Source organism: Vicia villosa, linkage group LG6 (genome assembly GCF_029867415.1).
Source record: "Vicia villosa cultivar HV-30 ecotype Madison, WI linkage group LG6, Vvil1.0, whole genome shotgun sequence".
Taxonomy (NCBI): domain Eukaryota; kingdom Viridiplantae; phylum Streptophyta; class Magnoliopsida; order Fabales; family Fabaceae; genus Vicia; species Vicia villosa.
Window position 1 is genome coordinate 57,747,378 of NC_081185.1, and position 23,574 is coordinate 57,770,951.

Genomic DNA, 23,574 nt, shown 5'->3' on the forward strand with positions numbered 1-23,574 from the left:
AATAATTATACAAATAATTAAAACTTAAAGAGAAAAACATTCTAAATATGTACAAAATTAGTCTATAATATATAAACCTAATTTAATAAAAAGAACAAATTTTTTCTGATTTTTTGATTGGTTGAAATAATTAAAAAGCAAATATATAAATATATACTGATTAATTAAACAAAATATTTCAATTATTAAGAAAAATAAAATATTTTTGTGTCAAAAATTAATAGATTATTTTATAAACCTAAAAATATTTTTATTATATTTTTTGATTTTTAAAACTATTTTAAATTAATTTTGCAAAGAAAACTAAATAAAATAAAAAAATATAATAATATGATCATGTGTGGTGGATGGTAGAGTCTATGGTATCGACTGGCAGGTCATAAGCGTTAGATGATGGAATTAATGAGATCATATGGCCTGGAAGCGAAGGAGCATGGCACGTGTATCACCTGCAAAGCACTGAATCACAAATCAATTTAAAAAAACACGCGCGCGTTCTGGCCAATAGGGAGAGGCCACGTCTTCGTTTTCAACCTCTCGCCACCACTTTTAAAAGAGTTTTCTTAAAAAAAGCGCTGTAATAAGTGAGTCTCAAACCTGCAAAATAGCGAATAGGGGTAAACTCATGCAAAAAAATTTCGCGACCTATGTAATCAACTAGCCTTGATCCACTGAGTTCAAATATGCCATTAGTTTTGTCTAATTTTGCCTCTAGCGAAAAATCCCAAATTTTACCTTAAGAACCCTAAAATGGTATATTCTACAAACGGCCATTAAAACTCAATTAGAGCTCCAGAAACGACCAGAGCACCAATCTAAACACAAATATATGTCTACATCTTGTTAAACATGCATGAATGATCAGATACGAGTTGATTTTTGTTTGAACAAACCGTGGCTTGTGTAGCTCGATTTGTGAGGTTTTGATGCTTAGAATTTGTTTGGATAGGTTCAATGAAGTTCAGAGATGATGTTTGAATACTTGGTTTGGATTGAAACTAGCTGAAATTCAAAATTCGAATTCTAAATTTTCTTCAAAATTACAAGTTGTTACAAGAGTGGTATATGCATAGTATTGGTTCTGAACTTGTGTGTCTATGTTACTGAAGTATCCTACTTCATTTATAAGCAATGAAGTGCTTCAAAACTAAGCTAAGAAGCATTGATGATCTTTGTTGAACTTTTGAATTCTTTAATATAAAAAAGTTTGAATTCTTGACCATGGCTTGATTTTTCTTCAACCTCTTGCCCTAGGCCTACTTTGTACCTCTCTTGCTGCAGAGTTGAATCATTCTTGGTGGCCTTAGCTTAAGAATCAAGCATTGCATCATTATCCTTCACCATTTCTTTTTCAATTTAACTTTAAATGTAATAAAATTAAACCAAAAAAGAAATAAAAATGCTATGGGCCTTAGGTTGGTCGTGGGAGGCCCTTAACATTGTTAGAAGCATATTTGGATCATAGAAACTTGGCCCCTTTTGGAAAAAAAACATTTTTGATCAATGTTGGTTTCATGCATTTTCCCAAAATATAGCCAACTTCAACAAGGCATAAATCCCTCAATTTTTATTATATGAAGGAGTTATTGTACTTTTTAGAAACCTCAAGATGTCCTCTACAAGCTACTTTGGAAACTTTTTTTCATTTGGAGAAGTTATCTTGATGTTATGGCCTTTGACAAAAAACCACTTTTTGTTGACTTTGAAAATGACCTGTAATGTCTGAGCTCATATTTTTCAAATGGTGAATCCAATGACCATGGGATCAATTGCATTTGAAAGATAATTGAATTTCCTTCAAAACAAGCTTGGGTTGGAATTTTTTGAATGAACGAGAAGAGAGTTATGGCCGGTCAAAGTTCAGTTGACTTTTTAGGAGAAAACCCTAATTTTGAAACTTAGGGTTTTGTTGATTTTTGATCTTTCCTTGATGAATTATGATCAACCAATGATCAAATGATGAATCTTTTGACAAAATATGGATGTTGACAAAAAATTTCATTTTTGACTGTCTGTTGACTTTTCGGTCAAACTGGTCGTCTGTTGACTGTTTGAGCTGCTGACTATGCGTCTGAGCGAATTGAAGTCTGAAAATTTGTATGGTGGTACTTTGAGATATATGGAGGTCCTTGAAATCCATTTGAGGTCTCAAAAAACTTGTTCTCCTGAAAAAAAACAAAAACCCTAGTTAGGGACTGTTTGTGTAGGAGACAGTTAAGCGTATTTGATTTTTGTACAGTGCTGAGTCTCTGCTGATCATGTGATTATCAGAAGACTTCTAGAACAAAAATCTTGGAATTTTAAAATGCAAAAAGATTGATTTGATTGATGGTACAAAACACGGAGAATTGCACTGTCAGCGGGTTTGACTGTCAACTGGCTGTTCGGGCATTAACGTAACAGTTAAAGTGAAAATTCAACAGTTAAATTTAATTTTTCTTTTTGTTTTTTGTTGTGTTAATGGTGAAAATTTATTTACATGAGTTGTTAGAAAAACACAGACATAATAAATAAATAAAATATACTGTACGCGAACGAAATTACCGATAATAACCTTGAAAAATATTTAAGGCACAGAAAAATAAATATTTAACTGGCATAAAACCCACAAAATATTATCTGGATAATTAAACTACAGTACGACAAATAGTACGACATTTAATACTGACAGTACAAATATTACATAATATAATGAACAGTACGACAAATAAACGGTACATTATTTGAGAACAAAAGATACGACAAACTTTAAAAATGACGATTAAAAACCCATGCTATGAATAATAACATATAGATGATTGGGAGCGTAAACAACCCAGGTCCGCATTTTTCAGGACTATGCAGACAGAAAAAGGACATGATCACCACCAAGACAATGATGACCATAAGAAAACACGTATCCATCCACTTTGCCATTTTGCCGGAGAAGAAGAGAAAATAAATATGAGGTAGAAATTTGAGAGATGAGTTGAAATTTGATGTGAGTATTTATGGAAAAAATGAGAGGTATTTATAGAGTGAAAAGAAGGATAGAGACGTTGGGGAATGAAGTGATTCCGTACAGAAAAAAGGAAAATTTGAGTGGTAGTAGGATTTGAAAGAAAGTGTATGGTAGGGTTTGAAAAGAGAGATGTATAGAATAAAGTTAGGATTTGATTTTGAAAGAAAGAGATTTGAAAAGAAAGGAAAAGATTTTGAAAATAATAGAATATAGTACAAAAATTAGTGGGAAACAAAACTAATAATAATTTAATTGTTACCAGTACAGTCTGAATCCCCGGACTTTGCGCCTGCAAAAAATTTAATTCTGTACCAATTGCGTCAGTACTATTTATCTGTAAATAAATCTCAAATAAACAGCGTGTGTGAAGTGATAAACAGTAATTGGCGTTCGTGTAAGAATAAATTCAACAGCGAACCAAAATACCGTATAAGAAAAATTCTAAAAACCGAGTATTCATAAAATCAGGATATTTATGAAATAAAATCCAAGATTATATGAAACTCTCAATTTTTAGACAAAGGTCTGTTGCCTTCTTTTTTTGAAAAAGATGCGGGCAAATTTTGGGGTATAACAGTATGCATCCGATCCATGAGGGATTTCTAACATAGCAGCAAAATCACGGACACAAAACTGATATTCTAATCCAAAGAGTCGAAAAAGGATAATTCCTTTCCTCAATCCTTGTCCACAGTTAGGCAGGTAAGTTAAAGAGCTCAAGAATTCTAGAGTGAGCTTTCGATAGGTATTAAACTTGCAGAACAGATGAGAACTGGTCCAACCGATTTGGTTCAGCAAGTACATGACGCTTTCTTCGATACCTAATCTTCTCATAGTCGGGTGGTGAGGATAGAGAGTCAAATCCATTTGCCTCTTGTCATACCCCAAATTTGTCCTACCCTTATTTATCTGGTTTACAATCCATAAGCATACATCCATCTAGGTCATGTCATTACATACATTCATGACATTGGTACTTGATCAGAAGGAGAAGTTTGAGGCCCAATGTGAAGTGTTATTCTCATACTCAAGACCCCTTGAAATTAGGGTTTCCCTCAGTTCAGAGTATTGGTGAGGATGTGCAAGCTTGGGAATTGTCTGATCGCTTTAATCAGGGCTTCTTTGACCAAAGTCAACCAGTTGACCTTCTGGTCAAGATTAAATCAGGGATTGGTTATATGAGTGGGAAACTTTCATATTGATCATGGAGAATTACTCATTTGACTGGATTTGATTGGGAGAAGATTTAATCAAGAATTTCACCAATAGTCAAGAAAATCAGACAGTTGACTTTTTGAGTATTCTGGTCAAAATCAGGAGAATTGTCCAAATATTGACCCATGGTAGAAAACAGTCGAGAAAAGTCAAAGGAATAATAAAATCAGGGCAAATTGGTCAAAGTTTCCATTCTGGGAAATATGGCTAAAAATGGAAAGTTTTAACACTTAGAAATTTTTTGAGGTTTTAAGAATGGCTGGTCAGCTTAGTTCGCAGCATGTTTGCACGTGTCAAAAGTCATTATTTCAGGAAAGTCCCAACATAAAAAATGCTCAGATCATGGCATGCTAGAACTCTCTAGTTGAAAGTTTTCTCATTCGAGGCCTGGTTGAAGAGATAAAGGGATTAGAAGTTGGAAGAAACACACTGGATCCAAGTCATGGCGCTTAGAAAAATTCTGGGCACGCGTGAACATTCCATCAAACATGTGGCGCGCCAATTTCAAGACTGATTATAGAGAGATACAAAGGTCCTTGAAATGCAACATTGGTATGTTTTTATTCTCCTCCATGTGCTCTCTACAACAAGCCAAGAACCAAGTTATTTGGACAAGTATTGAAACAATTACAAGCCTTCAAAGTCACTGTTTCACAAGACCAATGACACACATTCGACTAGGCAAAATTCCAAGCCATGCACGCGACATTTCTGCAAGCACGTGGTGGGCTGACTTCAGGTCCAAATTTCTTCCTCCATAAGTCTCCATATTGAACAAGCTTGGTCTCAAATCACTCTTTGCCATGTTCCCTATCCAATAAGCCCGAGAGCATTAAGTTTGGACGTGTGTGGACCAACAGGGGGACGCTCAAAGTTGTGCCCTGGCTAAACCGTATCTGAGTCATGAATGTGGAGTCGGGATAGGTCATGCGCGTGCCCCAGAAGTTAATGTGTGGCCCTATGTTTGCAAGCGATTTCCTCATGATTCCAGGTGTTTTTTCATAATGTCCTCAACATCAATCTTGTTCTCTTATGTGTTATCTCTATGGTAAGCACAAGTTTGGATCATATCATGGCCTATGGGGGAAGATATATGAATGGAAAGTTGGAAACACACACAAAAACAACACTTGATGCATTGCCATAAAGTCTCGTTTTTGCTGCTACATGAGAAAGTGCATTGAACCATACTACAATTGCCTATATCTTGTTCACTAAGTGTTACCAAGAAAGATCCCACCTCGAAGATACCACCATGAGTTACCTAAACTTCTTTCTATATAAAGGACCAAGCACTCACTCATTTGGCTCTCTCGTTTTACTCTCTCACTTTCCGTTTCTTCACTACTCCCTCTTCACTTCACTCTCTCATTGCCCTCTCTCTCTCCTCTTCCACCTCTCTAACCACCACCCTAACAAACTCCAACAAACTTCTCCGGCCACCACTGAACTCTCTCCACATCCAATCATCATCTTCACTGCCGAATCACCATGGTTTCTGCTCCCATACTGTTTTCCTCGGCGTTCATATAAAGCCGTCACAATCTCCATCGTTTTGGTTCTCAAGCAGTTGCTTCAAGATCCGGTGCAAGACTCTCACCACCAAGCTTCACGAGCTCGAGAATACGCAGTGAACTTCCAGCTCTATTGAATCAAGAATCGTTCAGGTATGCCTCTAGAGCCTTATGAACGTGCTTAGAGGTTTTGCTAAGATCATATGCATTCATGTGAAAATACTATGTGATTATGTGATTGATTGCTTGACTCGGTTTGGATATATCAGTGCGTGTTTACCGGTTTAAACTATATGATTAGAATCTATGGAGCATGAGATTTGCTTTGACGCCATTAGCGTATGTTTGATGAAATTAGAGTTTCAGATCTAGTCTCAGTTAGGATGTTAGAGTGAATGTTAGGGAAAACTAATGCTAGATCCGTGCTCAGGAGAGAAAAACGAGTCGAACGGCATCGGTCTCATAAATTTCTGGAAATTTTGCACGCAGCTCCGCCGCGAGCCTCGCCGGAGAAGACGACCGGAGCGGTGCTCCGGCGTCTGTTTCTTCTTGAAATATTTCTTCAGTTAGTACGCGTGGCACATGATTATTACTCTTTACTCCTATTATCTTGCAATTTTGTTTTACTCAAATGATTGAAGTGCAGGTGTGTTGGCACGTGATTGGTCCTCAAATGCATTCGTCTTATGTGACTTAAGTGATAATATGCCCAATTGATATTTTTCTCACATGCTTTAATGTCACGCTACAATATTTTTCTCACATACTGAATAATACAAAAAAAATGAAATAAGGTGAAGCAATTTGTGATACTGAATGTGATGGACCGAGGCCAATCGGTTTTGGGCCCAAGGATCAAGTTTTGGAACCATACTCCCCATTTGCTAATACACCACACGCTTAGTGAATCTGGGCCTTAGCGCCCTTGCTATTTCCACACCCCTGTTTAAGTCTATTTTTTGCTCATAACTACTTTCAGTTCATTTAGAAACTGCTGATTACACCCCCTGCCTGTTAGAAATAGTTTTTATTTTAATCTTGTTTTCCTTTTACTTTTAATTCATAATTCTCTTTTCTTCAAATAAAAAATATATAAAAAAATGTTTCTAGATATTTTAGGGTGTTTTCGATTTTGGTGAATATTTTGTGATTCTCTTTTAATCGTTTTAATAGCTTTAATAAATCATTTTGTTCATGTATATGAATGTTTTTTGGTTTTAATTTGTAAACAAATTGTTAATTGACTTAGGATTAGAATTTAATCTCGATTTTTGTATGTGAGTTCAATTAGCACGTGTAGAATTGGATCTTGTTGTTCTTTGTAGATTTTAATTTTTGCTTTTAATTAGACTTTAATTTCTTTTAATCGATCTTGCGTTTGTATCTTTTAGAATTGTTACCATAACTTTAGACTTAGATTAGAATAACTCTAGGCTTAGAAATTAGGCTAGTCCCCCTCTTTTCATTCTTTCTCTTTTACAACACTAAAACATCTAAAAATATTCAAAATAAAATCCCTCTAAAAAATACAAAGAAAATACTTAAAAAAACATTAATAAAAAAGTGAAAATCATTAAATAGGGAATGGAAGCTTGAATCTCCCTTGCTTAAGGGAATCATTCGAGTGCTTGGATCTCCCTTGCTTAAGGGAACCATTCGAGCATAAGTTCCCAATTTCTAAAAAACACCAACCAAAGAGTAACTCGAGTTTCCCTTGCTTAAGGGATTTCCTCGAAACACTCAAAAACTCACTCTCTTCTCTCTTTTCTTAAGGGCAATGTTATTTCCGCCCGTACACATCGTAGGTCGTCCCTTATGCAAGAGCGCAAACATTAACTCCGCCCAACTAAAAAACACAAAAACAAACAAAAACATATGAGCCGAGCTACGGTAACTCTGATTCCTGAAAAGGATACGTAGGCAGCGGGGTAGGGCCCGTGCGAGTACAATTCTTTCTTTTCCCTACATTTTGCATTCATTCGCAGGTAGACATAGACATAGTATACACCCTTTAGATAGAAACAAACATAGGTGGATACCATCGAGTACGATGGACGCGAGGGGTGCTAGCACCTTCCCCTTGCGTAACCGACTCCCGTACCTAGATTCTCTGGTCACAAGACCCTGTTCCTTCCTTTGCTAGGTTTTCTGATATTCCTTTCCCTTTTGGGATAAATATATTAGTGGCGACTCTATTCATTTTTCGCGAGCGTGCGACACCTCTCAGCTAGCTTAGCATACCTCGCTTCCTGTCCTCTACCACGGAAAACAACTTACATATTGTCGACTTCTTGCATCTTGATGAGTTAGTAACTAAATATGCCTATAAGTCGAAAAGTATGAAAGATAAGTTAGAAATAGGCTAGTGTTGGTAAAAAGGGAAATTAAAAAGAAAATTAAAAATTAAAAAATGTAACAAATTATAATAATAATAATTATAATTATAAAAAGGAGAGATTTTTATAATTACTATTTAAAATAGCGGTTATAATTATAATAATTATTATAAGAGGTAGAAAAGGCATAAAAAAAACTAAAAAATAGAAAATTAAAATAATTCAAAATAAAATAAAATATTTTAAATAAATAGATAAGAATAAGAAAAATAAAAATGCGGGTTGTCTCCCACCAAGCGCTTTGTTTTATGTCGTAAGCTCGACGATTTAAGTGAAAATCATTTTTCCGAATGAGCGGGCAGCTCGTCAAGTTTTAAAATATGAATGTTTTCATCGTGTTCGAGATGATGGTAATACTTAAGACATTGCCCATTTACGACAAAAGGTTCGACAGTTTCTCCTTTAATTTCTATCGCTCCGCTCGGAAGTATGTTAGTAATTTCGAATGGACCAGACCATCTAGATCGTAATTTTCCAGGAAACAATTTTAGTCTAGAATTAAATAATAGGACTCTATCGCCTATGCTAAAAAATTTCCTAGATATACGCTTGTCGTGCCATTTTTTTGTTCTTTCTTTATAGACTTTAGCGTTTTCGTAAGCGTCTTGTCTAAGTTCGTCTAATTCGTTTATGTCTAGAATTCGTTTTTCACCAGCAGTAGTGTAATTTAAATTTAAATTCTTAATGGCCCAATAGGATTTATGTTCTAATTCTACCGGAAGGTGACATGATTTTCCATAAACGAGTTTGAATGGGGTGGTTCCAATTGGAGTTTTGAAAGCTGTTCTATAAGCCCATAAAGCTTCATTTAACTTGGATGACCAATCCTTTCTAGATATAGCAACAGTTTTCTCCAATATTTGCTTTATTTCTCGGTTAGAGACTTCCACTTGTCCGCTTGTTTGTGGATGGTATGGTGTAGCTATTCGATGATTTACTCCATATTTTCGAAGGAGTTTTTCAAGGATTCTCGAAATGAAATGGGATCCACCATCGCTAATTACCAGTCTTGGTACACCGAACCTAGGAAAGATAACGTTTTTGAAGAGTTTGATCACTACTTGTGTGTCGTTTGTAGGAGAAGCGACAGCTTCTATCCATTTTGAAACATAATCGACAGCTACGAGTATATATTTATTTCCGAAAGATGATGGAAAGGGACCCATAAAGTCTATCCCCCAGACGTCAAATATTTCTACTTCTAGAATGCCCTTTTGAGGCATTTCGTCACGTCTCGAGATATTTCCAGTTCGTTGGCATCTATCACAATTTATAACGGCAAAGTAAACGTCTTTCCATAGGTTGGGCCAATAGAGTCCAGATTGGAGGATTTTGGCGCAGGTTTTAGATGTGCTATGGTGTCCTCCATAAGGGGCTGAATGGCAATGTGTTATTATACTTCCTATTTCTTCTTCAGGTACACAACGTCTAAAAATTCCATCGGGGCCTCTGTTGAAAAGGAGGGGGTCGTCCCAATAGTAGTGTTTGAGGTCATGGAAGAATTTCTTCTTCTGTTGGTAGCTTAGATCAGGGAGAAGTACACCAGCGGCTAAGTAATTTACGAAATCCGCATACCAAGGTGTGGTAGAGCGGGCTAAAGCTACTTCTACGAGGTTGTTGGATCCAATGGTTGGACGGTATGGTTCTATTTCGTTAGCTTCCAACTGAGCGATGAGTCTTTCGTAAGGGAAATCATCATCGACTGGTACTTGTTCGGGTTTCAGATTTTCGAGTCGAGAGAGATGATCTGCTACTACATTTTCGGTTCCCTTTTTATCTTTAATTTCTAAGTCGAATTCTTGTAATAAAAGGATCCATCTTAACAATCTAGGCTTGGCGTCTTTCTTAGTTAGAAGATACCTAATAGCAGCATGGTCAGTGTATATGATGATTTTGGCTCCTACCAAGTAGGAACGGAATACGACAGCTAATAGTTCCTTTTCTGTCGTGGCGTAGTTCATTTGAGCTTCGTCTAGGGTTCTACTCGCATAGTATATGACATGGAGTTCCTTATCTTTTCGTTGGCCTAGAACAGCTCCTATAGCATAATCGCTTGCGTCGCACATTATTTCGAAAGGTTCACTCCAGTCGGGAGGTTGCATAATCGGCGCAGAGATTAATGCTTGTTTAAGTGTTCGAAATGCTTCAGCGCATTTGTCGTCAAAGATGAATTCGGCATCTTTCATCAGTAATTCAGTTAAGGGCTTGGTTATTTTGGAGAAATCTTTAATAAAACGTCGGTAAAAACCGGCGTGTCCTAGAAAGCTTCTTATTTCTCTAACTGTTTTGGGAGGTTGAAGGTTTTCAATGATTTCAATTTTCGCTTTATCTACTTCGATTCCTCTATCGGATACGATGTGTCCAAGTACGATTCCTTGTCAAACCATGAAATGGCATTTTTCCCAATTGAGGACTAGGTTGACGCTTACACATCGTTTGAGCATTAATTCAAGGTTTTCTAAGCATGTTTCAAAACTTCCTCCACAGACAGAGAAGTCGTCCATAAAGACTTCCATTATCCCATCCAGGAAATCGGCAAATATTGCCATCATGCCTCTCTGGAAGGTTGCGGGTGCATTGCAAAGTCCGAAAGGCATTCGTCTATAAGCGAATGTACCATAAGGACATGTAAATATGGTCTTTTCGGTCGTCAGGGTGGATAGGAATTTGGAAAAATCCGGAGTATCGATCTAGATAACAGAAATGTGAGTGTTTGGCCAAGCGTTCGAGCATTTGATCTATGAATGGTAAAGGGAAATGATCCTTGCGAGTGGCTTTGTTTAACTTCCTATAGTCAATGCACATTCTCCATCTAGTTTGGGTACGTTGTGCTACAGATTCGCCTTTTGCGTTAGTGATTACGGTAACCCCTCCTTTCTTAGGTACAACATGCATAGGACTAACCCATTTACTATCAGATATTGGATATATGATTTTGGCTTCTAATAGTTTTTTAATTTCCTTTTTAACGACATCGCTCATGATGGGATTGATTCGTCTTTGATGTTCCCTAGAGGTTTTGCAATCTTCTTCGAGCATAATGTGATGCATACAAAGGGAAGGACTTATTCCTTTCAGATCTGATATGTTATATCCTAGAGCGGTTGGGTATTTTCTTAGGACAGTGAGTATTTTTTCGGTTTTGGTTTGTCCTAAATCGGCATTAACTATGACAGGTCGGTTAAGTCCTTCGTCTAGGAATTCGTACCTTAGGTCAGTAGGTAGTGTTTTAAGTTCTATAGCAGGTTTCTTAGGTCCAGGTATAGGATCACGAGTTAATGCTAGACATTCACTTAGGTGGTTATCTTGATATTCCCCACGTTAGTTGTCGTCTTCAAAAATAGGCGGTATATGAATTCTTAGGATCTCGGTTTTCTTATGCGGTTCGGATTTTATTTCATTCACACACTCATCGATGATGTCAGCAGAGCAGCATGTGTCGACTATAGAAGGTGCTTTCAGGAATTGAGAAAGAATGAATTCAATCTTCTCTTCTCCGACTTTGAAGGTTTTTTTGTCTCAATCAATCACTATGTTTCCACTCAATTTTCATTACGAAGATGTATCACGTCAGGATCCGTTGCTCAAACTGAATCACGCCAACGTTATGGAAGTTCCTGGATCGTGTGAAATAAGATTAGTACCTAAGGCACCCTATGATTTAATAATAATAAATGGAAAATTGGCTATGGAGATTCTGCGCGGTCAGAAATTCATACAAACACAAAGGGGTTCGACAGGAAAGTCGTTTCTATCCAATCCATTCTTGGGGTCAAAAAAAGACAAAGGATATGTCAGTGACCTAGCACGACAAAGCACTCTCTGAGGGCATGGAATGTCTAATTTTTCGGTCAGAATATCGACAGTAATGTCTCTGTTAGATTCTCCGGTCGAAATATGGGAAAACTCCATTCAATTCTCGATGGAAACGGAGTTTTGCGAATTCTCCCCGGAACTGGAAGATCATTTCGAGATCTTCGATCATATTCGAGGGTTCAATGTTACTATTGTAACTTCCGCCAACACACAAGATGAGACTTTACCACCGTGGAGCGGCTTTTTGCAAAAAGATGAGGGAGAAACTCAGTAAGAGATGTCGGATAAGCGAAATATACGAGATCACAAATGCAGATTGCTCGCGGCTAAATATGAATTGAGACGAAAGCTTTATAAAGCCTTTTGTAAAGATTCCGATCTTCCTAGTGATATGCGGGACAAACTTCGTTATAAGTTGTCCAAGTTGCCAAGAAATAGTTCCTTTGCACGAGTAAGAAACCGATGTATTTCCATGGGTCTCCCTCGTTCCGTATATGAGTTATTTCGAATTTCTCGTATCGTTTTTCGTGGATTAGCATCTCGAGGTCCTTTGATGGGCATAAAGGAATCGTCTTGGTAGCAACCGCCAAACCCATAAAACAAGGGTTAGCTCCGCAGCTGGTCCAAAAGCAAGGTAAGTAGGTCCATTACCGGCCGGCTCCGGACCGAAAAGACCTAACGGAGTAATCCCTTATCTCGGATCGGAGATGCTAACGGGGCAGGAATCGAAGTGGGGGACCTATCTACCGCCTGTGTCTATCTCCTGTCAAGTATGCTCCCCAGACATAGACTATGTATAGGGTAGTACTCTTGGATATAATATCACCGCGTGAACGTGAACATAACATTAAGTTACGAATGTAACTCCCGAGGGATCGACCACTATTCTAAATAAAGTAAGGCGGAGAATTGTTGTTCATTGGAGCGCCGGAGTGCGGGGGTTGTTCCCATCATAGAAGTCGGAGTGTGGGACTGAGCCTTCCGAATGATAAAGAAAAAAAAGTGCTTAGTTTCGTTGGAAAAACCAACGCAAATATCATATTTACTTTATCTCGCCCGGATAGATAGAAAAGGTTAGAGAGAGTTACTTTATGAAATTGTCTCCTTTCTAAAGCTGCGCAAGGCGGCCCCACCCCTCTTTTCCCCCCTTTAATGAAAGACCCTCGCCCCCAAAAAATGGGATTAATTAAAAAAAAGCTTTTTGATTGATTCAGGGCGCAGCGAAACCAATTTATTGAAAGGCAAAAGGGGGACTTACTTACTTGACTTTTCCTGACGCTGAGTCATCCTATTCAAATCAAATTTAGCTATGTTAATCGAACAGGAAAAGTTTTCAGATGATATGGACCCTGGACGAGAACCTCCAATTGCTTAGGGGTCGCACTCTGTCCCGCTTGGTGGACGAAATCTTCTCTCCTTTTATAATTATTTCTCCCGCACACCTTTGCCCTCTTTCACCGAAGAGGAAAGAAAAATCTTCCAAGTGGACAGAGACCTAAATTTCCATTAGATTCATTCCTAAGCTTGCTTTGTTGCAGTAAGATGATCAGTCCGAGAGTGCTGGGGAGAAGATAAAGCGGTCAAAACCCCTCAGATTCGGTCACCGAGCAGTCGTCCGACTCTTCAGTAACCCAGGATGACCCCTTCGACGCTCGCTTCTTTCGCTGTATACCCCCTCCATCCTTCGGAGGTGGAAGAAATAAAAGGTACTATAAAAAATGTTGTATTTATTCTTTTTAAGTAGGGCCCCAGAACGAAAAAAAGGTGGGGGAACCTGAGTTGTCACGATAGGAAAGAGAAAAAAATGACTATAAGGAACCAACGATTATCTCTTCTAAAACAACCTATATCCTCCACACTTAATCAACATTTGATAGATTATCCAACCCCGAGCAATCTTAGTTATTGGTGGGGCTTCGGTTCGTTAGCTGGTATTTGTTTAGTAATTCAGATAGTGACTGGCGTTTTTTTAGCTATGCATTACACACCTCATGTGGATCTAGCTTTCAACAGCGTAGAACACGTTATGAGAGATGTTGAAGGGGGCTGGTTGCTCCGTTATATGCATGCTAATGGGGCAAGTATGTTTCTCATTGTGGTTCACCTTCATATTTTTCGTGGTCTATATCATGCGAGTTATAGCAGTCCTAGGGAATTTGTTCGGTGTCTCAGAGTTGTAATCTTCCTATTAATGATTGTGACAGCTTTTACAGGATACGTACCACCTTGGGGTCAGATGAGCTTTTGGGGAGCTACAGTAATTACAAGCTTAGCTAGCGCCATACCTGTAGTAGGAGATACCATAGTTACTTGGCTTTGGGGTGGTTTCTCCATGGACAATGCCACCTTAAATCGTTTTTTTAGTCTTCATCATTTACTCCGCTTTATTTTAGTAGGCGCCAGTCTTCTTCATCTGGCCGTATTGCATCAATATGGATCAAATAATCCATTGGGTGTACATTCAGAGATGGATCAAATATCTTTTTACCCTTATTTTTATGTAAAGGATCTAGTAGGTTGGGTAGCTTTTGCTATCTTTTTTTCCATTTGGATTTTTTATGCTTCTAATGTTTTGGGGCATCCCGACAATTTTATGAAATTGTCTCCTTTCTAAAGCTGCGCAAGGCGGACCCACCCCTCTTTTCCCCCCTTTAATGAAAGACCCTCGCCCCGAAAAAATGGGATTAATTAAAAAAAAGCTTTTTGATTGATTCAGGGCGCAGCGAAACCAATTTATTGAAAGGCAAAAGGGGGACTTACTTACTTGACTTTTCCTGACGCTGAGTCATCCTATTCAAATCAAATTTAGCTATGTTAATCGAACAGGAAAAGTTTTCAGATGATATGGACCCTGGACGAGAACCTCCAATTGCTTAGGGGTCGCACTCTGTCCCGCTTGGTGGACGAAATCTTCTCTCCTTTTATAATTATTTCTCCCACACACCTTTGCCCTCTTTCACCGAAGAGGAAAGAAAAATCTTCCAAGCGGACAGAGACCTAAATTTCCATTAGATTCATTCCTAAGCTTGCTTTGTTGCAGTAAGATGATCAGTCCGAGAGTGCTGGGGAGAAGATAAAGCGGTCAAAACCCCTCAGATTCGGTCACCGAGCAGTCGTCCGACTCTTCAGTAACCCAGGATGACCCCTTCGACGCTCGCTTCTTTCGCTGTATACCCCCTCCATCCTTCGGAGGTGGAAGAAATAAAAGGTACTATCAAAAATGTTGTATTTATTCTTTTTAAGTAGGGCCCCAGAACGAAAAAAAGGTGGGGGAACCTGAGTTGTCACGATAGGAAAGAGAAAAAAATGACTATAAGGAACCAACGATTATCTCTTCTAAAACAACCTATATCCTCCACACTTAATCAACATTTGATAGATTATCCAACCCCGAGCAATCTTAGTTATTGGTGGGGCTTCGGTTCGTTAGCTGGTATTTGTTTAGTAATTCAGATAGTGACTGGCGTTTTTTTAGCTATGCATTACACACCTCATGTGGATCTAGCTTTCAACAGCGTAGAACACGTTATGAGAGATGTTGAAGGGGGCTGGTTGCTCCGTTATATGCATGCTAATGGGGCAAGTATGTTTCTCATTGTGGTTCACCTTCATATTTTTCGTGGTCTATATCATGCGAGTTATAGCAGTCCTAGGGAATTTGTTCGGTGTCTCAGAGTTGTAATCTTCCTATTAATGATTGTGACAGCTTTTACAGGATACGTACCACCTTGGGGTCAGATGAGCTTTTGGGGAGCTACAGTAATTACAAGCTTAGCTAGCGCCATACCTGTAGTAGGAGATACCATAGTTACTTGGCTTTGGGGTGGTTTCTCCATGGACAATGCCACCTTAAATCGTTTTTTTAGTCTTCATCATTTACTCCGCTTTATTTTAGTAGGCGCCAGTCTTCTTCATCTGGCCGCATTGCATCAATATGGATCAAATAATCCATTGGGTGTACATTCAGAGATGGATCAAATATCTTTTTACCCTTATTTTTATGTAAAGGATCTAGTAGGTTGGGTAGCTTTTGCTATCTTTTTTTCCATTTGGATTTTTTATGCTTCTAATGTTTTGGGGCATCCCGACAATTTTATGAAATTGTCTCCTTTCTAAAGCTGCGCAAGGCGGACCCACCCCTCTTTTCCCCCCTTTAATGAAAGACCCTCGCCCCGAAAAAATGGGATTAATTAAAAAAAAGCTTTTTGATTGATTCAGGGCGCAGCGAAACCAATTTATTGAAAGGCAAAAGGGGGACTTACTTACTTGACTTTTCCTGACGCTGAGTCATCCTATTCAAATCAAATTTAGCTATGTTAATCGAACAGGAAAAGTTTTAAGATGATATGGACCCTGGACGAGAACCTCCAATTGCTTAGGGGTCGCACTCTGTCCCGCTTGGTGGACGAAATCTTCTCTCCTTTTATAATTATTTCTCCCACACACCTTTGCCCTCTTTCACCGAAGAGGAAAGAAAAATCTTCCAAGCGGACAGAGACCTAAATTTCCATTAGATTCATTCCTAAGCTTGCTTTGTTGCAGTAAGATGATCAGTCTGAGAGTGCTGGGGAGAAGATAAAGCGGTCAAAACCCCTCAGATTCGGTCACCGAGCAGTCGTCCGACTCTTCAGTAACCCAGGATGACCCCTTCGACGCTCGCTTCTTTCGCTGTATACCCCCTCCATCCTTCGGAGGTGGAAGAAATAAAAGGTACTATCAAAAATGTTGTATTTATTCTTTTTAAGTAGGGCCCCAGAACGAAAAAAAGGTGGGGGAACCTGAGTTGTCACGATAGGAAAGAGAAAAAAATGACTATAAGGAACCAACGATTATCTCTTCTAAAACAACCTATATCCTCCACACTTAATCAACATTTGATAGATTATCCAACCCCGAGCAATCTTAGTTATTGGTGGGGCTTCGGTTCGTTAGCTGGTATTTGTTTAGTAATTCAGATAGTGACTGGCGTTTTTTTAGCTATGCATTACACACCTCATGTGGATCTAGCTTTCAACAGCGTAGAACACGTTATGAGAGATGTTGAAGGGGGCTGGTTGCTCCGTTATATGCATGCTAATGGGGCAAGTATGTTTCTCATTGTGGTTCACCTTCATATTTTTCGTGGTCTATATCATGCGAGTTATAGCAGTCCTAGGGAATTTGTTCGGTGTCTCGGAGTTGTAATCTTCCTATTAATGATTGTGACAGCTTTTACAGGATACGTACCACCTTGGGGTCAGATGAGCTTTTGGGGAGCTACAGTAATTACAAGCTTAGCTAGCGCCATACCTGTAGTAGGAGATACCATAGTTACTTGGCTTTGGGGTGGTTTCTCCATGGACAATGCCACCTTAAATCGTTTTTTTAGTCTTCATCATTTACTCCGCTTTATTTTAGTAGGCGCCAGTCTTCTTCATCTGGCCGCATTGCATCAATATGGATCAAATAATCCATTGGGTGTACATTCAGAGATGGATCAAATATCTTTTTACCCTTATTTTTATGTAAAGGATCTAGTAGGTTGGGTAGCTTTTGCTATCTTTTTTTCCATTTGGATTTTTTATGCTTCTAATGTTTTGGGGCATCCCGACAATTTTATGAAATTGTCTCCTTTCTAAAGCTGCGCAAGGCGGACCCACCCCTCTTTTCCCCCCTTTAATGAAAGACCCTCGCCCCGAAAAAATGGGATTAATTAAAAAAAAGCTTTTTGATTGATTCAGGGCGCAGCGAAACCAATTTATTGAAAGGCAAAAGGGGGACTTACTTACTTGACTTTTCCTGACGCTGAGTCATCCTATTCAAATCAAATTTAGCTATGTTAATCGAACAGGAAAAGTTTTAAGATGATATGGACCCTGGACGAGAACCTCCAATTGCTTAGGGGTCGCACTCTGTCCCGCTTGGTGGACGAAATCTTCTCTCCTTTTATAATTATTTCTCCCACACACCTTTGCCCTCTTTCACCGAAGAGGAAAGAAAAATCTTCCAAGCGGACAGAGACCTAAATTTCCATTAGATTCATTCCTAAGCTTGCTTTGTTGCAGTAAGATGATCAGTCCGAGAGTGCTGGGGAGAAGATAAAGCGGTCAAAACCCCTCAGATTCGGTCACCGAGCAGTCGTCCGACTCTTCAGTAACCCAGGATGACCCCTTCGACGCTCGCTTCTTTCGCTGTATACCCCCTCCATCCTTCGGAGGTGGAAGAAATAAAAGGTACTATCAAAAATGTTGTATTTATTCTTTTTAAGTAGGGCCCCAGAACGAAAAAAAGGTGGGGGAACCTGAGTTGTCACGATAGGAAAGAGAAAAAAATGACTATAAGGAACCAACGATTATCTCTTCTAAAACAACCTATATCCTCCACACTTAATCAACATTTGATAGATTATCCAACCCCGAGCAATCTTAGTTATTGGTGGGGCTTCGGTTCGTTAGCTGGTATTTGTTTAGTAATTCAGATAGTGACTGGCGTTTTTTTAGCTATGCATTACACACCTCATGTGGATCTAGCTTTCAACAGCGTAGAACACGTTATGAGAGATGTTGAAGGGGGCTGGTTGCTCCGTTATATGCATGCTAATGGGGCAAGTATGTTTCTCATTGTGGTTCACCTTCATATTTTTCGTGGTCTATATCATGCGAGTTATAGCAGTCCTAGGGAATTTGTTCGGTGTCTCGGAGTTGTAATCTTCCTATTAATGATTGTGACAGCTTTTACAGGATACGTACCACCTTGGGGTCAGATGAGCTTTTGGGGAGCTACAGTAATTACAAGCTTAGCTAGCGCCATACCTGTAGTAGGAGATACCATAGTTACTTGGCTTTGGGGTGGTTTCTCCATGGACAATGCCACCTTAAATCGTTTTTTTAGTCTTCATCATTTACTCCCCTTTATTTTAGTAGGCGCCAGTCTTCTTCATCTGGCCGCATTGCATCAATATGGATCAAATAATCCATTGGGTGTACATTCAGAGATGGATCAAATTTCTTTTTACCCTTATTTTTATGTAAAGGATCTAGTAGGTTGGGTAGCTTTTGCTATCTTTTTTTCCATTTGGATTTTTTATGCTCCTAATGTTTTGGGGCATCCCGACAATTTTATGAAATTGTCTCCTTTCTAAAGCTGCGCAAGGCGGCCCCACCCCTCTTTTCCCCCTTTAATGAAAGACCCTCGCCCCCAAAAAATTGGATTAATTAAAAAAAAAGCTTTTTGATTGATTCAGGGCGCAGCGAAACCAATTTATTGAAAGGCAAAAGGGGGACTTACTTACTTGACTTTTCCTGACGCTGAGTCATCCTATTCAAATCAAATTTAGCTATGTTAATCGAACAGGAAAAGTTTTCAGATGATATGGACCCTGGACGAGAACCTCCAATTGCTTAGGGGTCGCACTCTGTCCCGCTTGGTGGACGAAATCTTCTCTCCTTTTATAATTATTTCTCCCACACACCTTTGCCCTCTTTCACCGAAGAGGAAAGAAAAATCTTCCAAGCGGACAGAGACCTAAATTTCCATTAGATTCATTCCTAAGCTTGCTTTGTTGCAGTAAGATGATCAGTCCGAGAGTGCTGGGGAGAAGATAAAGCGGTCAAAACCCCTCAGATTCGGTCACCGAGCAGTCGTCCGACTCTTCAGTAACCCAGGATGACCCCTTCGACGCTCGCTTCTTTCGCTGTATACCCCCTCCATCCTTCGGAGGTGGAAGAAATAAAAGGTACTATCAAAAATGTTGTATTTATTCTTTTTAAGTAGGGCCCCAGAACGAAAAAAAGGTGGGGGAACCTGAGTTGTCACGATAGGAAAGAGAAAAAAATGACTATAAGGAACCAACGATTATCTCTTCTAAAACAACCTATATCCTCCACACTTAATCAACATTTGATAGATTATCCAACCCCGAGCAATCTTAGTTATTGGTGGGGCTTCGGTTCGTTAGCTGGTATTTGTTTAGTAATTCAGATAGTGACTGGCGTTTTTTTAGCTATGCATTACACACCTCATGTGGATCTAGCTTTCAACAGCGTAGAACACGTTATGAGAGATGTTGAAGGGGGCTGGTTGCTCCGTTATATGCATGCTAATGGGGCAAGTATGTTTCTCATTGTGGTTCACCTTCATATTTTTCGTGGTCTATATCATGCGAGTTATAGCAGTCCTAGGGAATTTGTTCGGTGTCTCGGAGTTGTAATCTTCCTATTAATGATTGTGACATCTTTTACAGGATACGTACCACCTTGGGGTCAGATGAGCTTTTGGGGAGCTACAGTAATTACAAGCTTAGCTAGCGCCATACCTGTAGTAGGAGATACCATAGTTACTTGGCTTTGGGGTGGTTTCTCCATGGACAATGCCACCTTAAATCGTTTTTTTAGTCTTCATCATTTACTCCCCTTTATTTTAGTAGGCGCCAGTCTTCTTCATCTGGCCGCATTGCATCAATATGGATCAAATAATCCATTGGGTGTACATTCAGAGATGGATCAAATTTCTTTTTACCCTTATTTTTATGTAAAGGATCTAGTAGGTTGGGTAGCTTTTGCTATCTTTTTTTCCATTTGGATTTTTTATGCTCCTAATGTTTTGGGGCATCCCGACAATTTTATGAAATTGTCTCCTTTCTAAAGCTGCGCAAGGCGGCCCCACCCCTCTTTTCCCCCTTTAATGAAAGACCCTCGCCCCCAAAAAATTGGATTAATTAAAAAAAAAGCTTTTTGATTGATTCAGGGCGCAGCGAAACCAATTTATTGAAAGGCAAAAGGGGGACTTACTTACTTGACTTTTCCTGACGCTGAGTCATCCTATTCAAATCAAATTTAGCTATGTTAATCGAACAGGAAAAGTTTTCAGATGATATGGACCCTGGACGAGAACCTCCAATTGCTTAGGGGTCGCACTCTGTCCCGCTTGGTGGACGAAATCTTCTCTCCTTTTATAATTATTTCTCCCACACACCTTTGCCCTCTTTCACCGAAGAGGAAAGAAAAATCTTCCAAGCGGACAGAGACCTAAATTTCCATTAGATTCATTCCTAAGCTTGCTTTGTTGCAGTAAGATGATCAGTCCGAGAGTGCTGGGGAGAAGATAAAGCGGTCAAAACCCCTCAGATTCGGTCACCGAGCAGTCGTCCGACTCTTCAGTAACCCAGGATGACCCCTTCGACGCTCGCTTCTTTCGCTGTATACCCCCTCCATCCTTCGGAGGTGGAAGAAATAAAAGGTACTATCAAAAATGTTGTATTTATTCTTTTTAAGTAGGGCCCCAGAACGAAAAAAAGGTGGGGGAACCTGAGTTGTCACGATAGGAAAGAGAAAAAAATGACTATAAGGAACCAACGATTATCTCTTCTAAAACAACCTATATCCTCCACACTTAATCAACATTTGATAGATTATCCAACCCCGAGCAATCTTAGTTATTGGTGGGGCTTCGGTTCGTTAGCTGGTATTTGTTTAGTAATTCAGATAGTGACTGGCGTTTTTTTAGCTATGCATTACACACCTCATGTGGATCTAGCTTTCAACAGCGTAGAACACGTTATGAGAGATGTTGAAGGGGGCTGGTTGCTCCGTTATATGCATGCTAATGGGGCAAGTATGTTTCTCATTGTGGTTCACCTTCATATTTTTCGTGGTCTATATCATGCGAGTTATAGCAGTCCTAGGGAATTTGTTCGGTGTCTCGGAGTTGTAATCTTCCTATTAATGATTGTGACATCTTTTACAGGATACGTACCACCTTGGGGTCAGATGAGCTTTTGGGGAGCTACAGTAATTACAAGCTTAGCTAGCGCCATACCTGTAGTAGGAGATACCATAGTTACTTGGCTTTGGGGTGGTTTCTCCATGGACAATGCCACCTTAAATCGTTTTTTTAGTCTTCATCATTTACTCCCCTTTATTTTAGTAGGCGCCAGTCTTCTTCATCTGGCCGCATTGCATCAATATGGATCAAATAATCCATTGGGTGTACATTCAGAGATGGATCAAATTTCTTTTTACCCTTATTTTTATGTAAAGGATCTAGTAGGTTGGGTAGCTTTTGCTATCTTTTTTTCCATTTGGATTTTTTATGCTCCTAATGTTTTGGGGCATCCCGACAATTTTATGAAATTGTCTCCTTTCTAAAGCTGCGCAAGGCGGCCCCACCCCTCTTTTCCCCCTTTAATGAAAGACCCTCGCCCCCAAAAAATTGGATTAATTAAAAAAAAAAGCTTTTTGATTGATTCAGGGCGCAGCGAAACCAATTTATTGAAAGGCAAAAGGGGGACTTACTTACTTGACTTTTCCTGACGCTGAGTCATCCTATTCAAATCAAATTTAGCTATGTTAATCGAACAGGAAAAGTTTTCAGATGATATGGACCCTGGACGAGAACCTCCAATTGCTTAGGGGTCGCACTCTGTCCCGCTTGGTGGACGAAATCTTCTCTCCTTTTATAATTATTTCTCCCACACACCTTTGCCCTCTTTCACCGAAGAGGAAAGAAAAATCTTCCAAGCGGACAGAGACCTAAATTTCCATTAGATTCATTCCTAAGCTTGCTTTGTTGCAGTAAGATGATCAGTCCGAGAGTGCTGGGGAGAAGATAAAGCGGTCAAAACCCCTCAGATTCGGTCACCGAGCAGTCGTCCGACTCTTCAGTAACCCAGGATGACCCCTTCGACGCTCGCTTCTTTCGCTGTATACCCCCTCCATCCTTCGGAGGTGGAAGAAATAAAAGGTACTATCAAAAATGTTGTATTTATTCTTTTTAAGTAGGGCCCCAGAACGAAAAAAAGGTGGGGGAACCTGAGTTGTCACGATAGGAAAGAGAAAAAAATGACTATAAGGAACCAACGATTATCTCTTCTAAAACAACCTATATCCTCCACACTTAATCAACATTTGATAGATTATCCAACCCCGAGCAATCTTAGTTATTGGTGGGGCTTCGGTTCGTTAGCTGGTATTTGTTTAGTAATTCAGATAGTGACTGGCGTTTTTTTAGCTATGCATTACACACCTCATGTGGATCTAGCTTTCAACAGCGTAGAACACGTTATGAGAGATGTTGAAGGGGGCTGGTTGCTCCGTTATATGCATGCTAATGGGGCAAGTATGTTTCTCATTGTGGTTCACCTTCATATTTTTCGTGGTCTATATCATGCGAGTTATAGCAGTCCTAGGGAATTTGTTCGGTGTCTCGGAGTTGTAATCTTCCTATTAATGATTGTGACATCTTTTACAGGATACGTACCACCTTGGGGTCAGATGAGCTTTTGGGGAGCTACAGTAATTACAAGCTTAGCTAGCGCCATACCTGTAGTAGGAGATACCATAGTTACTTGGCTTTGGGGTGGTTTCTCCATGGACAATGCCACCTTAAATCGTTTTTTTAGTCTTCATCATTTACTCCCCTTTATTTTAGTAGGCGCCAGTCTTCTTCATCTGGCCGCATTGCATCAATATGGATCAAATAATCCATTGGGTGTACATTCAGAGATGGATCAAATTTCTTTTTACCCTTATTTTTATGTAAAGGGTCTAGTAGGTTGGGTAGCTTTTGCTATCTTTTTTTCCATTTGGATTTTTTATGCTCCTAATGTTTTGGGGCATCCCGACAATTTTATGAAATTGTCTCCTTTCTAAAGCTG

At 39.3% G+C, this 23,574-nt stretch overlaps 9 protein-coding genes across 9 annotated transcripts; all 9 read left to right on the forward strand.

Moving 5' to 3' along the window:
• Positions 1–11,640: 11,640 nt before the first annotated feature.
• On the forward strand, positions 11,641–12,216 carry LOC131609178 (large ribosomal subunit protein uL5m). Its single transcript, XM_058880833.1, is given in 1 exon segment — positions 11,641–12,216. A coding segment is annotated over 1 exon segment (558 nt). The 5' UTR covers positions 11,641–11,658.
• A 3-nt stretch (positions 12,217–12,219) lies between these two features.
• LOC131613709 (small ribosomal subunit protein uS14m) lies at positions 12,220–12,522 on the forward strand. The gene has a single exon (XM_058885357.1). The coding sequence runs from the start codon at positions 12,220–12,222 to the stop codon at positions 12,520–12,522; it is 303 nt and encodes a 100-aa protein (XP_058741340.1).
• Positions 12,523–12,531: 9 nt separating this feature from the next.
• Positions 12,532–14,556, forward strand: LOC131613710 (cytochrome b-like). Its single transcript, XM_058885358.1, has one exon. The coding sequence runs from the start codon at positions 13,747–13,749 to the stop codon at positions 14,554–14,556; it is 810 nt and encodes a 269-aa protein (XP_058741341.1). The 5' UTR covers positions 12,532–13,746.
• Positions 14,557–14,596: 40 nt separating this feature from the next.
• Positions 14,597–16,058, forward strand: LOC131613711 (cytochrome b-like). Its single transcript, XM_058885359.1, has one exon. The coding sequence runs from the start codon at positions 15,249–15,251 to the stop codon at positions 16,056–16,058; it is 810 nt and encodes a 269-aa protein (XP_058741342.1). The 5' UTR covers positions 14,597–15,248.
• A 208-nt stretch (positions 16,059–16,266) lies between these two features.
• On the forward strand, positions 16,267–17,560 carry LOC131613713 (cytochrome b-like). Its single transcript, XM_058885360.1, has one exon. It carries the CDS (start codon positions 16,751–16,753, stop codon positions 17,558–17,560), a length of 810 nt encoding a protein of 269 aa, XP_058741343.1. The 5' UTR covers positions 16,267–16,750.
• Positions 17,561–17,771: 211 nt separating this feature from the next.
• On the forward strand, positions 17,772–19,062 carry LOC131613714 (cytochrome b). Its single transcript, XM_058885361.1, has one exon. It carries the CDS (start codon positions 18,253–18,255, stop codon positions 19,060–19,062), a length of 810 nt encoding a protein of 269 aa, XP_058741344.1. The 5' UTR covers positions 17,772–18,252.
• A 6-nt stretch (positions 19,063–19,068) lies between these two features.
• LOC131613715 (cytochrome b-like) lies at positions 19,069–20,564 on the forward strand. The gene has a single exon (XM_058885362.1). The coding sequence runs from the start codon at positions 19,755–19,757 to the stop codon at positions 20,562–20,564; it is 810 nt and encodes a 269-aa protein (XP_058741345.1). The 5' UTR covers positions 19,069–19,754.
• A 6-nt stretch (positions 20,565–20,570) lies between these two features.
• LOC131613716 (cytochrome b-like) lies at positions 20,571–22,066 on the forward strand. The gene has a single exon (XM_058885364.1). The coding sequence runs from the start codon at positions 21,257–21,259 to the stop codon at positions 22,064–22,066; it is 810 nt and encodes a 269-aa protein (XP_058741347.1). The 5' UTR covers positions 20,571–21,256.
• A 62-nt stretch (positions 22,067–22,128) lies between these two features.
• Positions 22,129–23,569, forward strand: LOC131613717 (cytochrome b-like). Its single transcript, XM_058885365.1, has one exon. The coding sequence runs from the start codon at positions 22,760–22,762 to the stop codon at positions 23,567–23,569; it is 810 nt and encodes a 269-aa protein (XP_058741348.1). The 5' UTR covers positions 22,129–22,759.
• The last annotated feature ends 5 nt before the right edge of the window (positions 23,570–23,574 follow it).

Bases quoted from the DNA above. Each gene is read 5' to 3' on its own strand.
- LOC131613709 (XM_058885357.1), top strand. From the start codon at position 12,220: ATGTCGGATAAGCGAAATATACGAGATCACAAATGCAGATTGCTCGCG.
- LOC131613710 (XM_058885358.1), top strand. From the start codon at position 13,747: ATGACTATAAGGAACCAACGATTATCTCTTCTAAAACAACCTATATCC.
- LOC131613711 (XM_058885359.1), top strand. From the start codon at position 15,249: ATGACTATAAGGAACCAACGATTATCTCTTCTAAAACAACCTATATCC.
- LOC131613713 (XM_058885360.1), top strand. From the start codon at position 16,751: ATGACTATAAGGAACCAACGATTATCTCTTCTAAAACAACCTATATCC.
- LOC131613714 (XM_058885361.1), top strand. From the start codon at position 18,253: ATGACTATAAGGAACCAACGATTATCTCTTCTAAAACAACCTATATCC.
- LOC131613715 (XM_058885362.1), top strand. From the start codon at position 19,755: ATGACTATAAGGAACCAACGATTATCTCTTCTAAAACAACCTATATCC.
- LOC131613716 (XM_058885364.1), top strand. From the start codon at position 21,257: ATGACTATAAGGAACCAACGATTATCTCTTCTAAAACAACCTATATCC.
- LOC131613717 (XM_058885365.1), top strand. From the start codon at position 22,760: ATGACTATAAGGAACCAACGATTATCTCTTCTAAAACAACCTATATCC.